This window comes from Loxodonta africana, chromosome 4 (assembly GCF_030014295.1).
Source record: "Loxodonta africana isolate mLoxAfr1 chromosome 4, mLoxAfr1.hap2, whole genome shotgun sequence".
NCBI classification, from domain to species: domain Eukaryota; kingdom Metazoa; phylum Chordata; class Mammalia; order Proboscidea; family Elephantidae; genus Loxodonta; species Loxodonta africana.
The window spans coordinates 107715329-107731470 of NC_087345.1; the positions used below are offsets into that span (position 1 = coordinate 107715329).

At 38.8% G+C, this 16142-nt stretch overlaps 1 protein-coding gene across 17 annotated transcripts in view; it reads left to right on the forward strand.

The window, feature by feature from the left end:
- Positions 1-6726: 6726 nt before the first annotated feature.
- CAPRIN2 (caprin family member 2) overlaps positions 6727-16142 on the forward strand; it is a 37636-nt gene continuing 28220 nt past the window's right edge. For 11 of the 17 annotated variants that reach the window (XM_064284438.1, XM_064284439.1, XM_003405373.4 and 8 more), the window contains exons 1-3: positions 6972-8150; positions 9656-9718; positions 13228-13314. In XM_064284438.1, the coding sequence (XP_064140508.1) occupies positions 7839-8150; positions 9656-9718; positions 13228-13314 (462 nt within the window). In that variant the 5' untranslated portion in view covers positions 6972-7838. The other 6 variants (XM_010595684.3, XM_064284437.1, XM_064284433.1 and 3 more) reach the window with 4 other exon arrangements.

Here is a 16142-nt window from a genome sequence, read left to right on the forward strand (position 1 = left end):
ATAACATTTGTGTACAAGTTTTTGTGTGAACATCTGTCTGCAGTTCTCTTGGGTATAAACCTAGGAGTGGAATTATTGCATCAAATGATAATCCTACGTGTAACTTTTTGAAGAACTGCCAAACTCTTTTGCACAGTGGATGCACCACTTTATACTCTAACAATGTAAGATGGTTCTAATTTCTTCCCATTCTTGCCAGTATTTCCTTGCCATTGTAGCAGGTGTGAAGCGATAGCTTATTGTGGTTTTGATTTGTGTTTCCCTGATGACTAATGATGTGAGCATCTTTTCATGTACTTACTGGCCATTTGCATATATTCTTTGAAGAGACGTATCCTTGATCCTTTGCCCATTTTTACAATTGAGTTGTCTTTCTATTTTTGAGTTGTGAGAGTTTATTACATATTCCAGGTACAACTACCTTATCAGATATATGATGTGCAAATATTTTCTCCCAATCTGTGTGTTTTCTTTTTATTTTATTGATGGTTTCTTTTGAAGCACAAAAATTTCAAATTTTGAAGTCCAATTTATCAATTTTTGATTGTTGTTTTTGTTGCCAATGCTTTTGGTGTTACATCTTAAAAATAGAGCTCTTTTAAAATGTATTTCTTATTAAAAAATGAGTAAATAATTCACATGAAAAATTCTGGGTTAATAAAGTGATGGCGGATACTTTTTTTTTTTTCCCAATGATGAAATGACTTGTACTAGTTTAGGCTTTCCTTTTTTAAAGTTTTTATAATTTATTTTATTTTTGCTATTGAGAATATACACAGCACCAATACTGGTGAATATACACCAATATTGTTGAACATACACCAATTCAACAATTTCTGTACATATAATTCAGTGACACTGAATACATTCTTCGAGTTGTGCAACCATTCTCACCCTCCTTTTCTGAGTTGTTCCTCCCCCATAACATAAACTCACTGTCCCCTAAGTTTCCTACCTAATCTTTTGAGTTGATGTTGTCAGTTTGATCCCATATACCCACCAAAACATATAGACAGGTCTTAAAAAAGCACAATGCTCAAGCCAGACATTCTTTACTAGTTAAGTAGGCTTTCCTTTTAGAGTGACTATTTCATGTTTCATTTAAGATTCTTATCCTTGTACAGAAGGAATAATTATGCAGATTATCATTTATTCAAGTATTTACTATTATACATTATTGTGGTTCCCCTGGACAATTAACATTTCCCTTAGAGAATGAGGTGTCACTTAAAAACATTAGTTATTATTTTTCTAATTTATAATTTGTTCATAGGGAAGTTAAAAGAAGATAATTAAAATCATGTGAAATTCTACCTCCCAAAGTTAACCAGAGATACTTGTTTTAATAGAAAGATGCTTACTATATTTTAAGTGAAAATAGCAGAATTATAGAATAAGTTTAGTACATTCCTATTTTTGTAAGAAAAAAAGATTTTTCTTGGGAATAAGTTTGGAAGGATGTAAACAAAATATTAACAGTGGTTATCTCTGCAGGGGAAACCCTGGTGGCGTAGTGGTTAAGTGCTACAGCTGCTAACCAAGAGGTCAGCAGTTCGAATCTGCCAGGTGCTCCTTGGAAACTCTATGGGGCTGTTCTACTCTGTCTTATAGGGTCACTATGAGTCCGAATTGACTCAATGGCAGTGGGTTTGGCTTTTTTTTTTTTTAAATCTCTGCAGGGGGTAGTTTTCATGTTTTGGGGATTTTTTTTTTTGTCTTATTTGATGTTCAAAATAAACATATACTTTGCTATAAAAATAATGATGAAAATAGTTTCCAGCCTTTTCTATGCATATTTGAAATGAAATATTTTACCAAATCACCATTGTACTAAATTATATTTTATACCAGGCTTTTAACCTTCATTTTTTTCACTTCATATTACTATCAGGTCACTGAATATTCTTTGAAAAGATGATTTGTACTGCCTGAATTATAATTCACGGTCTACAGTCCCATTGTTTAACCATGTCTCTGTTGCTGAATTCCTAGGATGTTTATAATTTTCCATCATTTAAAAAAATGTTGCGATTAGCATTTTTATGAATAAATTGTCTGCATTGATGATTATTTCCAAAGGGAAGATTCCTAAAATAAGGACACCAGATCAAAAGATATGACTATTTTAAAATATCTTTTTAATCAATTATGTTGAAGGCACAGTAGCATCAAATTGCTGTGTTCACAATGATAGACTGGTTTAAATTCTGCCAACGTAATTGCCTATTTCTACACTTGATTCAGCCTTCAGTATGGATTACACCTCAACATAAAGAAAACAAAAATCCTCACAACTGCACCAAAAGCAACATCATGATAAATGGAGAAAAAATTGACATTATCAAGGATTTCATTTTACTTGGAACTACAATCAACGACCATGGAAGGAGCAGTCAAGCAATCAAACAACGTATTGCATTGGCAAATCTGCTGCAAAAGACCTCTTTAAAGTGTTAAAGAGCAAAGATGTCACTTTGAGGACTAAGGTACACCTGTTCCAAGCCATGATATTTTTGATCACCTCATATGCATGTGAAAGAAAGCTGGACAATGAATAAGGAAGACTGAAGAACTAAAGCCTTTGAATTGTGGTGCTGTCGAAGAAATATTGAATTTACTATGGACTGCCAGAAAAATGAACAAATCTGTCTTGGGAGAAGTACAGCCAGAATGCTCCTAAGAAGCGAGGATGGTGATACTTTGTCTCACATATCTTGAACATGTCATCAGTAGGACAAGTCCCTGGAAGACATCATGCTTGGTAGAGTAGAGGGTCAGTGGAAAAGTGGAAAACCCTTAAAGAGATGGATTAACAGTGGTTGCAATGATGGGTTCAAACATAAAAATGACTGTGAGGATGGTACAGGACCAGGCAGTGTTTAATTCTACAGGTCGCTATGAGTCAGAATCGACTCCATGGCACCTAACAACAAGAACACTTTATTTAGTCCTCTAGGGAAGCAGCAAGGAGAAGGGTTGAGGCAGCCTGCAATGCATGTTGCACTAGTGGACAGGAGACCTAGGTTCTTTAGGTCCTTAGACAAATTCTCAAATGTCCGTAATATTTTTTTTTTTAAATATACCTTATCTTTAAAACATGGGAGTGGTTTCATGGCCCTAAAATGACACAGTTCTGCAGTTCTCCTCCAAACCAAAACCAAACCCACTGCCGTCAAGTTGATTCCAACTCATAGCGACCCTATGGGACAGAGTAGAACTCCCCCACAGAGTTCCAAGGAGCGCCTGGCGGATTCGAACTGCAGTTCTCCTCAGGCTACCGGAAAAAATGCAGGGCTCTACACTTTGGGAAAAGAAGCAAACGATGATACTTTAGTGGACGATATATGTTTTTGCAGCCTATTCTCCCGTCATATGCTTTTTCATAAACGAGATGAAGTCCTTAACAATGCTGTTAAGCAGGCATTAGTATCTTCATTTTATAGCTGGAGGAACTGAAACTCAAAAAATTTAGGCAACTTGCCAAGATCGCTCAGTAGGAAGGGGGAGAAATTGCAATCAAATCCAGTTGTGTCTGGCTCCAGAGTCCATGCTGTTGACACTTTACAATATTTCAAAACTGGAAAGAAATCGTGTTTTCATGGACTAGCTTGATATTACTGATTTAACCACACACATACTCACTAGTTCTATACTGAACATTCCTCTCCTAAAAAACTTATTTTAAAGAGGCTTAATGGTGAAACATGATTAATGTGTTAATTTCAATACCAGAAGAACAGTATAAATGTAACTACTAGAAGCGTGTGTGTAAATGTAATTTCATGAAAAAAGGGCAAAAATATTAACCTTAGAAACTATAGAAAATTTCTCAAAAATGCTCCAAACTGTTATGTCAACTTTTTTTTTCCTATCTGAGGTCTGTATCACTCAGTTCTTTCATGAGAAGTTTCTCTTAAATATCTGAAAAGAGACTCTGTGAATTTGAAAGTATGTCATAGTACAATAGCTCTAACAACCTTGTGATATTAACTGTTTCCACTATTTATGGGAGTGTCTATCTTTCTGGGCCTTCTTGTTATTTTTCTCGGTCATTTCTCTTTTTTTATGGCAACCATCCATAAAGTCTTTCAGGGCCATTAAGCACATTTCTATCACCCATAACAAAACAGACAAGATAATTTCTTATATCCCCACTCATGTGCTACTAGTTTCAACATTCTTTGGTGGATTAATCGTTCCAGTTTTACCAACATTTTAAGTGACTATACCACAGCCATCCATATAGGAATGTACATTTGCCAGACAATGTATATTTAAAATCTTCATATTTTCAAGGGACCTAAAGTCTGGCTGTTTTTGCAGAAATCAAACTATTCATTACAAGCCTTTAGTATTTTTCTTTTTATATTTTATTTGGTTGTTTCTGTCATTTATTCCTGAAACTTTTATTGAATTCCTACTCAGCTCCATGAGGGTGGGGGTGACATTTGTCTCATTCACCATTTTATCCCTAGCATCCAATAACCACCACTACCACTTGTTGCTGTTTAGTTGCTTCTGACTCATGGTGATGACCCCATGTGTGTCAGAGTAGAGCTGCATAGTTTTCAGCAGCTATTTTTTTTATGATCTTTCAGAGTAGATCGCTAGGCCATTTTTCTGTGACATGGCTGGGTGGATTCAATAACCTTTTGATTAGTAGCCCAGTGCAAATCATTTGTGCCATCCAACACAAAGCACGTGCCAATAAACATGTTGAACTGATGATGTAGTCTTCTCTCACTGATTTGAAAGAGTACCTTTTTATATTTCAAATATAGTAATTCCTTGCTAACCTTAGAGGTGGCTTTCCACAAATAACTGGCAAAATTGCAGTTGGCAAGACAAATCAAAGTGTCAGAGAAAATGGGGAAGGGGGAAAAAACAAAGCAAAAACCCTGACAAAAATATTTGGGGGCATGTGCTTTCAAAATAAGCCAGATTCACTGGCTTCAGTGAAATTCTCCAGCAGGAAAGCCTTTCCTTGAACATGTTTTTCATTTTAAAAGAGGACCCTGCTGCAGCATTGTTATTTACTGAGGTACAATCTCCTACAAATACTATGCTATGCTTATACAGACTGTACTTTACTGGGCTTGAAATTTAATTATTTTTGCTTTCACATTCTCTTTCGATTCTTTTTCACAATCTCTAGCGGGAAATAAATTCATACAGCTCCTTCAGAATTATTCCATTTAGTAGAATATTTAGGGTCTACAGCCAGATTATAAGGCCATTGCGTCATGACTAATCTGATGGAAATATAAACTAACCAAAATTTCTCACTACTACCATTTTTAAGTTACTAGCTTATTCCAAACAAGCATAACCTGGATTGCAACTTTGCGCTAACCCACTGATCCAAAAATGTGTCCTTCACTTTTTTCGATCTAGGTTCAGTTTTCCGGGGTGTCAAAGGGGAAAGCGTAACCTTCCTCTCTCCTCTCACCTACGGCACTTTCTATTCTTTACTTGGTTATAAACAATAAGACAAATGAACAACCTAATATTTGTCTAGCCCTCAAGGTCAAATGTGGGATTCAGACATTCAAAACTAAAATGCAACATTAGGGTACATTACTTCACTAGGGACTGAAAAGGATATAGATTATAAATGGCAAAATACCTTATCAAGAAAGGTTAAATTCAAGGTAATTTGTGTGTGTGTGGGGGCGGGAGGGTTGGCCAAGATTTTTAAAACTGAGCCATTGTTCCCTTGATTATTCCGATTGTTGACTGTTCCTCTCTTGTTAGTCTAAATAATTTTTTTATCGGAGCCTTAGGGACAGGACCTAAAAACATTTTACTTGGTGTAATAGCTGGGCACATGTTTGGCAAGTATTGCCTTTTTTTTTTACTCGTTTTGTACAAAAAACACCATCCTTCCTTCAGAAAAAAAAAAAAAAAACTCATATATTTCCGGTCTCTTTAATTTTATGCAACCTTATAAAATTTCCCCCCCTAGCTTTCTCTGAGTCCCATTGAATTAATCTTTTTTAACATCGAGAAACAACACAGCCTATTTAACCCCAATTCTATTAGGGAAGGTTGCGGAGTCACCCACTCCGTTTTTATGGTAATGCCGACTTGAGTATTGTGTTCTTACTGGTTGAGCCCTCCTCTGAGGGAGCGGTGATTGTCCTCATCCTACTGTGCAGGATGGGCTCTGCGGGGCAAAGGCGCCCCTGCATTTCAAAAGTGCCCACCTAAACCACCAAGGTCTCAAGCTTATTTGGTGATTCCACAAAGGGCGCTCTGCCTTTTTCCAGTGATCGAAATCACCTGTTCAAGGTCGCACAGCGAACTGGTGCTGGATACAATCAGCGAGGTGGGCAGTACGGACAGAACGGAGAGGTTTACGGCCCGTCTACCCTTCCGGTCACACCCGGGCCCACCTGGGTGCTCTGCAATCTCTGCAATCACGGGGAGAACACGCCCTCTCCCGACGGGTTTCTCGCACCAGCTGGGGCTGGAACCGACGTCCCAGCGACGCCGACGGCGGCCGGGGCGGGGGCACCGGAAGGAGGCGGAGGCCTGGCGGCCAGAGGGCAAGCGCGCGGGAGGGGCGGGGCGCGGCGTATATAAACTCGGCGCGGCGGAAAGGGCGGGCCTGGGCGCGAGCGGCTGACTCGGCGGAGCGCTGGGCGCCGCAGCCGCCGCCGGCGCACAGGGCGGGGAGGAGGAGGAGACGGGAGGAGGAGATAGGGGGCAGGAGGAGGAGACGCGAGTGCGGGTTGGCGCCGGTCCAGGTCCGCAGCTCCGCTGGCTCCCGCCAGCTTTCGAAGGCGGGCCTGAGCTGCGGCAGCCGCGGCGGCCTCGGCGGCCTGGGGAGGTGAAGCCAGGCTGCGGCGGCCGAGCGAGGGTGGGGGGAGCCGCCGCCGCTGCCGCCGTCGCAGTGAGGTGAAGGGGTGGCTCGGCATCCCCGCGGCCTGGGCCGGGCGGGGCCTTCAAGGGCTGGCGGCCGGTGCGTTTTCCTCCGGGCGGTCCTCCACAGGGCACCTGCAGAAGTGGCCCCGAACGGTGCTTGCAGCGTGGAGGCGCTCGGAGGGCTGTGGGAAGGGCGGGGGTCTGCGCCGTCGGGCTCTGGCGGCCCTGCGGGCATTTGATGGGAGGGCTGGCGTGCATGGGGCCTGTTACGCATTGCTTTGGGATGCCCCTAAGGGGAGTGGATGGGTACTTAGGGTGCTCGGGAGAGAAGCAGAGCCGAGGGCCACAGACCCGGGCAGTGCAGGATTCGTTAGAATGAGCCCTTAAACTGGTTGCGTGTGAGTGGTTATGGTTTAGTCTAAACAAAAACACAGTAGAAAACTAACTCGGACCCTCGAAGTTTGAGGAGGAATACCTTGCTACAAATGTCTGGTGGTGAAGAACTTGCCTTGTAGGCCTCAGGGCGACCAAAGGGAAGTTAGCTTTGAGAAGCTGGTGTTTGACTAATGATTGAGAGCTGTAAAAGAAGGGCGTGTGTTGCGCGATTTTCTTTTAAATGGTAATTACTAGGTTGGGCTAGTGGTGAGAGATCTTGTAAATGGTTCAAACAGCTGTTTTAAAGCCTTCGCGTGAAAAGCGTTTTTTGTCTTTACTTGACGGTGGAAATACTCAGAATGTGGTGCCTTCTTGTGAGAGTGGAGCTCTGAAGCCATTGTGTGACTAGCAGATCTTCCTTCCTGACTGGAAAATTGAATTTCTGGAAACATCCACCATATTGTAGAGTTTGCCTATTTAAAGGCTGTCCTTACTGGCTAGCGCTTGGACTAATTGCCATAGAAGTAGTGGGATGGTTTTGAGCTCAATTCTGTGGAAGAGAACTTTGAGGGAGTGGGCTTAAACTTTTCAGGGAAATGAAAACCTCTACTTTTATGTTTAACTTTTTCCCCCCCTCTCCAGCCTCATCTGTTTCAATGGTGCAACTCTCTTCATCCCCTTCTGGTTACCAGTCACCTTCAGGCCATTCAGAGGAGGGAAGAGAGGGAAATATGAAGTCAGCCAAGCCCCAGGTGAACCACAATCAGCATGGGGAAAGCCAGCGGGCCATGAGTCCCCTGCACTCTATTCTCAGTTCGGCTGCCTCTCCTTCCCAGGCATATGAAACCTATATTGATAATGGACTCATATGTCTTAAACACAAAATTAGAAACATCGAGAAAAAGAAGGTAACTACCCCCCCCCCCCAACCTTGTGTATGTATGACCTTAAACAAGGGTTAAGAGACTGACGGTTTTGCTTTCTATCGGGGCTTGTAGGTATTTCTTCCTAAAGATTTAACCTTGGGCTTTAGCTGGTTGAAAACAAACAGGCAGGCTAAATATTGGATGTATTAAACATTTTCTTTTTGTCAACACAGCTGAATAAAAATATTCTTCGTGGTAGAAACGTTATACATGCTACTGTTGAAAAACGTGAAGAGCTAGTTATTTTAGGTTAGATTAATTCATCGAGTGGTATTTTCATACACCAGTAATGGCCTGACTTTTTAGCTTGTTTTTCTTGTAACTTTCTGCAGCAGTTCATATTGCAGTACAGCTGCTGCAGTCACTGGAGGCTTTAACCATGGTAGAGCTAGAAAAGGTTTTAGCACTGATTTTTGTGTTGCTAGGTAATGCCTTAGAATTGGTAGATGAGAGCGTTGTAGAGAGCCTTGTTATTAAAGAGACTCAGAGGTTATTGTCAGCCTAACATTACGGTAAATGCTGATGTAAAGATCCAGATCATTCCTTATTTCCTGAGTCATGTAGTCTGTGAAACAGTATAGCACGTTGCTTTATTGTGTCATGATTCCCTCCTGCTTGTGACGGGTAGGATTGAGTGGCATATAGTACTTAGAACTCTTAAATATTTTTTTATTAAGACCTAATTAAAGCATAGGTAAGGTGTTTTTCATGGAGGGGTGTGAAGAGATTTTTTAAGAGTCTTGTTGACTATTTTCCTTTTTTTAAGCTAAGAAGGTAGTGAAGGTATGTGAGCGTGATTCTCGAAGAAGGGCTAGTTACTGATAGTTTCTCTGAAGCCCTAGTTTTTGTTGGTTGTCTTCATATGCATGCAGTTGATCACAAGTATGATAAAGCCAGTGTACCTGGATCAGCATAAATTCCCTACCCGCATCCCTGGTGCTGCCCAAAGATGCCAATAGCACTCTGTATTCTCCCTATATCCCCAAGTTGTGACAACCAAAAATGTCTCCAAATATTGCCAGATATCCCTGGGAAGCAAAATTGCCTCTGATTGAGCTCCTCTGGGGTAGGGGCATAGTACTGGCTATACACACACACACGTACACATTTTTTTTGGCTGGAACTCATCTACAGTTGCTGCTTGACTTTTAAAATGGTATCTCAGAGTAATAATTTACGTTAAGAACTTTGCTTTCATAAGAAACAAAGTCTGGTATTTAGTTTATTCAGAATTTTATGTCAGACTATAGTAGATACAAGTGGTTAACATGCTTGACGGCTAACCAAAAGGTTGGTGATTTGAGTCCATACAGAAGTGCCTTGGAGGAAAGGCCTGGCGACCTACTTCTGAAAAGGCAGCCATTGGAAACCCTGTGGAGCACAGTTCTACTCTGACACACGTGGGGTCACCCGCCATGAGTCAGAATTGACTCCACAGCAACTGTTTAGTTTTTTTTTTATAGTAGACACGAGTTTTTCTTTTGTAGCTCAAATTGGAAGATTACAAGGATCGCCTGAAGAATGGAGAGCGACTTAATCCAGACCAGTTGGTAAGTGGATTTTGATCCTTTGTTAAGACTTGCTGGTTTACTTAATAAAATTCTAGGTGGATTTGGTGGACCAGAGACTTGATAGGCCAAAAAGAGTGAGAATCTACTAACTTTGTCTTCTTTGCTTATTAGATCTCAGATTTGGCTTTATTTCTGTTGAACTAGTAGATGGTATAGATGGTGAGAAGTGGGGGTTATTAAACAGGAGTGGAAATGTAGTTTATCACTAAAATTTAACAAAGATTTAAATTTACCCTAGGATGGAATGAAGAAAAGAATAATACTCTAGCTTTCAGGTTTTCACTGGAATATTATAAACCTGACCTCTTTCTGCTCTAAAATATTTAGCGTGCCATGGCTTTCTCCAGTTTCTTCTCCCGGGAGGCATGTTTATCTGATAGATAAAACCAAAAAAATTTGTTGCTGTTGAGTTGATTGTGACTCATAGTGATCCCGTAGAACAGAGTAGAACTCTGCCCCACAGGGTTTCCAAGGTGGTAGATCTTTATGGAAACAGACTGCCACGTCTTTCTCTGGCGGGGAATCGACATTTGTTCAAATTGCTTACCTTTCGGTTAGCAGCCAAGTGCTTAACCACTGTACCACCAGGGCTTCTTATCTGATGAATAGCTGGCCCTTTTTTTCTAAACCTTACTGTAAACCAAAGACTTCTTACAATTCTTTTTTTTTTTGAACATTGCCTAACTTGTCCTTGATAGACCCGGAAATTACAAATTTTATCTAATTTGGTGAAGAAGATTTTTTGCAATATGAAAAAAAAATACTTCATTGATATTTGCCACTTTGACCTGATTATCTTTCTCGGCTAAAGAGGGACACAACTAATCTGGAAGTTACTGTTTTTTTTAAAAAAATTTTTTCCTTAAGGATTCAACTAAAATTTTTGGTTGTGTATCGTAGATACTGTAATTCAAGGACTTTTCATTCCTTTGACATATGGACTCTTCGGTACTGACCCAGATTTTTGTGATGTAGTAAATTATAATTTTTCCGAGGCACAGATTTGAATTGTGTGAGCTGTGAGAATGATGTGTTGTTTGCTTAGATGGTGAGAGAATTTAGCTGGACAAAGCATTTCAACCTGGCTTCGTTTTCAAGTAGTTAACTTTTAAAGTAATAAACCTTTTCTTTGTGTAAATGTCCTTGAAGGAAATGTTCTGTTAATAGTAGTGTTTTTTTATTTTGGGTAAATATGGGGAATGGTGTGGGTGTTGGTGATTCATGTGGTAGCTCTCTAAGAAATGTCAAGGACATGCTATATTTCAGAGCTATAGCCAAGGAAATTTTAATCTCAGTATTTTGTCTTCATAACTACATGTCATGTAAATATATGAACTTGGATTTCTTCAGTAATATGCTAACAACTGCCAGATTTATCTCAGATCAGTCCTCTGAGCTCTAGATTTCATATGTCTAGTTGCCCATTTGATATCTCCCGATTTCTCTCCATCCCTCCCCCCAAAAAAGCCTGGTCCTCTTTTAACTTTAGCTATGTCAGTTGCTGGCCTGATCATTTATAAGGATGGAGTTGCGAACAACTTTGGAGAATTTCTCATCTCTTTTCTTTTCATATCTCACATATATCCCATCAGCAAGTCTGCTCAGTTCTACCTTCACAGTAAATCCAGAAACTAACCATTTCTCATAAATTCCATTTCTGTCATGCTGTCATCTTTCATCTGCATTACTTTAATACCTCCCTGATAGGTTTTTCTGTTTCCAGCCCTTGTTCCCCAATCTATTTTCATTATGGTGGCCTCAGTGATCCTGTTTAAATGCAAGTCGGAGTGCCAATTCTCTGCTCAAAACCCACCATCGGGCTTATGAGCCCCTACAAAGTATGTTCTTCCCTTCCTTTTTAATCTTCACTGCATTTCCTACACTTCCACCCCTTACAAACTCCATTCTAGCTGCACTGTTTGCCTTGCTGTTCCTCAAACATCACAGGCCTGGTTCTCTCAGGGCTTTTGCACCTGCTGTTCCTACTGCCTGAGATGCTTTTCCCCCAGATACCAAAATGGCTTAATTTCTAAGCTCCTTCAGCTTTTTATTTGAAGGTCACCTCAGGCTTATCCTGACCATACTATACTCGCACCCCTCCATACCTACTCCTTAGTCTCTTTTCTAGCTTTATTTTTCTTCTTAGTGCTTAGTAACTTCTCTGACAAACTACAAATTTTTTTTTTTTTTTCTCGCTCTCATTTCCTTACAATGTAAGCTCCATGCAGGTAGGGATTTTGTCTGTTCATTGCTGAATTCCTAGTGCTTAGAATAGTGTATAGCATATTTATATAACATATACCACCATATAGTACTTATTAAATATAGATTTACTGAACATAGAATGATTGAATGTTAGGTCTTTAGACATGATTGAGCATATAGTTTTGTGGTACTTTTGATAAAGCACATCCCTTGATGCAAACAATATACATTTAAGGTAGAAAATTTAGGAAGTATAGATATGTCAGAAGAAAAAAAAAATCTATAATCTTACCCCTCAGAGAACTGTTGAAATAATTAAAAAACGTGTAGTTTTTCTCTCACCTCTGTCCCTTCCTCTGTTACGTAACAGTTGTTCGTAGATTTTTATATATCCTTCCAGAGTTTAAGTCTGTATAAATAAGCAAATAGCCTTATTCCTTCCCCTCCCCCCATTTTCTGTATAACTTAAGCCTAGTATAGACACTTTTTTTTTCGGGTTTCCGGTGGGGCTGTTTCCGGTCTTTCTATTGTGTATTGCTGGTCTGTTTATCTTTGTCAATTCTGTTTTAATTACTGAGGCTTTATAATATGCCTTTATCTGGTTGAGCAAGTTTCGCATCTACTTCTGTTCCAGGTTGGCCCTTTTCTTCCATATAGGTTTGAGTTAGCTTAAGTTTCATAAAAAATACACCCCCTTTCTAATTATCAATTGTATTCATCTGTGAAATCTTAAAAAAGTTTTTTTACACCATTGATTTCCTGTAGGATGTTGCTTGTCATTTCTGTTATAATACTGATTTAATTTTGCTTGCTATGGGTAGTTGCCTACAACCCTGTTTTTTTCCGCTGGATTATCAGTGTCTTGAAGTTGCTTTTTCATCCGTGTGATCCTCACTCTGCTACTTGTGCAGTACGTATGAGTAGTGAATGAATACTAACAAAGGAACCCTGTTAGCTCAGTACTCTTAAAATCGACAGACCTCTCTGACCTTATACTTTATAGATAGGATGGAATTAGGGATCAGATTTATGCCAGAAATAGTGTTATTTCTAACATCAAAGTTGAATTTTTAAGTTTAACTTTATATAAAAAAAAATATAGTTTGTAGTAAATGCTCTTTCCCCCTATTTTTTCTTAGAGGCAACTATTTTTTTGTATATATATGGTGAGTGGCTAGTTCATAAAGTCTTAAATCTCTTCCACTATATTTAAGGGGCATGTATTTTGACATATTTGTACTTAGAAGATCATAGAATTATTGTTTTCTAATCCTATTTGGTAGGAAGCAGTGGAGAAATATGAAGAAGTGCTGCATAACTTAGAATTTGCCAAGGAGCTTCAAAAAACCTTTTCTGGACTGAGCCAAGAAGTGAGTATGTTTGCTTTTCTGAAACCAGTTAGCCACCAGCCTTAAGGGTGTTGATCTGTAGTAATCTAGTTCCCATGAATAATTTATTGCAGATGGAGGGGTTGAGGATGTTACTGAAGAACTAAGTTTTTCCAGATTTCTAGAGTTGAAAGAGAGCACAAATGATACCTAAATATGAGATTGTGAATAAAATATTAGTTTTCTAATGTATAGGATTATAGAAAATCTTTAAGAAGAATAAAAACTATTCTGATAGGCATACTTATTGAATGTGTTTTAGAATTAAGATTGCACATTTATATAATGTAGGCTTGTAAGTTTAGTATTTAATACATCAGGGCATGATAATTTATTATGAGCAAAAATTATGATTCATGTTAAATGAGAGAGTTAAGTCTGATCTCACTACTTATTAGGCTCATTCTGTTGTCAATTCAAACTGTCTCTGATAAATTTAATCAGCAATTAATCTGAAATATTTAGCATTTGTTAATGAAACATGCGTCACTGTTTCAGGATCTTAATATCAGAAGGCCCTGTAAAGGGCATGTTCCAGCAATTAAGGAAAGTTTTCTGTGGATTCATTCCTGTGATGTAGAACATGCCTCATAAGATGTTTTCTTCTAGTTTTTGAATATTTTCCCTTCTTTACTGTGAACTAGAGTTCTCTATTCCTCTGGCATAAAAAAAAAATTTAGGCTTAACAATCGACTGTTTTAATCTTTGCAATAAGTTGTTCTCTTCTGGATGTCTGATTTAATTATCGATGAACTCTTAAAAGGTGGTACACAGATCTAAAACAGCGTAGCGTAGAGCCACTACCTTCCATTTTCTGAATACTTCTGTTACTGCAGTTCTGCAACGGTATTAGCTTTTTTTGTCACCCATAGCGTGTTTTAGCTTGTTCATTCATCACTTAATTTTAGTACTTTTGATTATTTCCACAGTTTTCAAACATTTCTAAGCTATTTTAAATACAGTGATTTTAAATCAGTTCTTCCTTCATACCTGTGTTATTTTTCCCCCACAACATCTGTTAAATTTACTTAGTTTCAGTTCATTTTACTATGAAAAGGATTTTTCACGTCTTCATTGTTAGATAGTTGGAAGTATACTTCTGTAATACTAAAAATCTTCCCTCTCTTTAAGTCACCTTATCCTCAAATTTTACTTTTCCATTCAGGCGGTTATTTACCTAATATATGGTGTCCTTTTTTCCTTTTTTTTTTAGATTTAATTTTTATAAACGCCATGTGCGAGTCACCTGATTTTTACATTAATTTAGGGTATAAATAGCCCCATTTTGCAGATAAGGAATCTGAGGCTCAGAACAAAAGGAATTTATTCAGAATCATATGGCCAGTAAGTAAGATACAGCCCTAGGTACCTTTTGCCTCTAAAAACTGTGCTCTTTTTTCTGTACCATTTTCTTCCACTGCAGTAGTCTAAAGGTAGAACCCAGACTCCAAATTTTATTGATACTGTGAGATTTTTACTTGCTTCTGCTATGCTAAAGCACTTTGGAGCTTGCATCAATGAATCAAGACCCCAAAGGTGCTTGCCAGTAACCTTTCTGTTTTTTTTTTTTCCCCCTAGTAATTTTACTAAAGTTTTTGTCAAATCTCTCTTATGATAGCCACTTTTGCAGTTTATGGAGTATTTTCTTCTTTCCCTTCAAACTGAAGTTGAAAGCCTTTCTGTTTAATTCAGCCACATTCTTTGTTTTCATGAGATGAGGTCTGTCCCTGGTAGGAATTCTTTTTCTAAGTCATGGTTCAGAAAATAAATTCTGCTGTTCAATACCATTGATTGACAGTGGTTTACTTCATATGTTCTCCTCCTTAAAAAAACTGGTTCTCAGCTAAAAGAAGAGAAGAGAATGTAAGCTGTTGATTTTTCTTTAAACCGCTTTCCTCTTTTTGTTATATGTAGAGATAAATTCAGGGTTTTTTTGTTGTTGGTTGTCTTAGTTTCCACATTAATAAGGAGAAATAGGCTGTTGTAAGTGGCTCTTCATAACATCTGATCATGATTTAAAAGGCATCATACTTCTTGATGCATGCATTAAGTGTATCACTAATGCCCAGCACAGACCCTGATAAACAAAAAGATAACCACTTAGTGTGATAAACCCTTCAATAGGGGATGTTCAGGGTGGCATGAACCCATAAGAACACCTAATCCAGCCTTGGGTTGGTTAAACTGAGATCTGAGGTGATGTGATACAGTCCCAAAGATGCCCTGGCTATCAGTTGCCTTTCCCTGTACCATCATGGAACTGTGTCAGACAGAATCCCACTGTCTTGGAGTGCTAAAAGTGCCACCTCTGTCCTCCTCCTTTCTCTCCCCAGGTAGAAAATAAGAGTCCTATAGCTTTGTTAAGTGTTGTTGGTGCAGTGCCATATTGAGATCTTGGAAAAAGCCTTATGGAGCCTCTGCTATCCTGAGAAAATATGGTTGTCCATATAACCCTCAATGAGTCAGTTTCCTAGTCTCAAATTTATTTTTTTTACCTTTACCTATTACTGTCCCTTGTCTCTAGCAGTAGCACAAGTCAAAATTAAGTTGCTTCTGTACCCTTTAGGAAGGATCTATAATGCCACGATCATTCTTTTTCCTGAAGTTTGTTCCCCAAACCCAGTCTGTTAATGATTTATGGATATCTCTTGTAGAGTTTAAAATATTGATGCCATATCAAAGTACTTTAACCTATCTATAGGAAAAACAGTTTTTTTAGGTTTATTTTCTTTTGTTTTCCTGATCTTTGTATCTTGGAAAATATCCAATATGATGGAAAAATTGCAATAAAAAAGGCAACTATGAGGGAG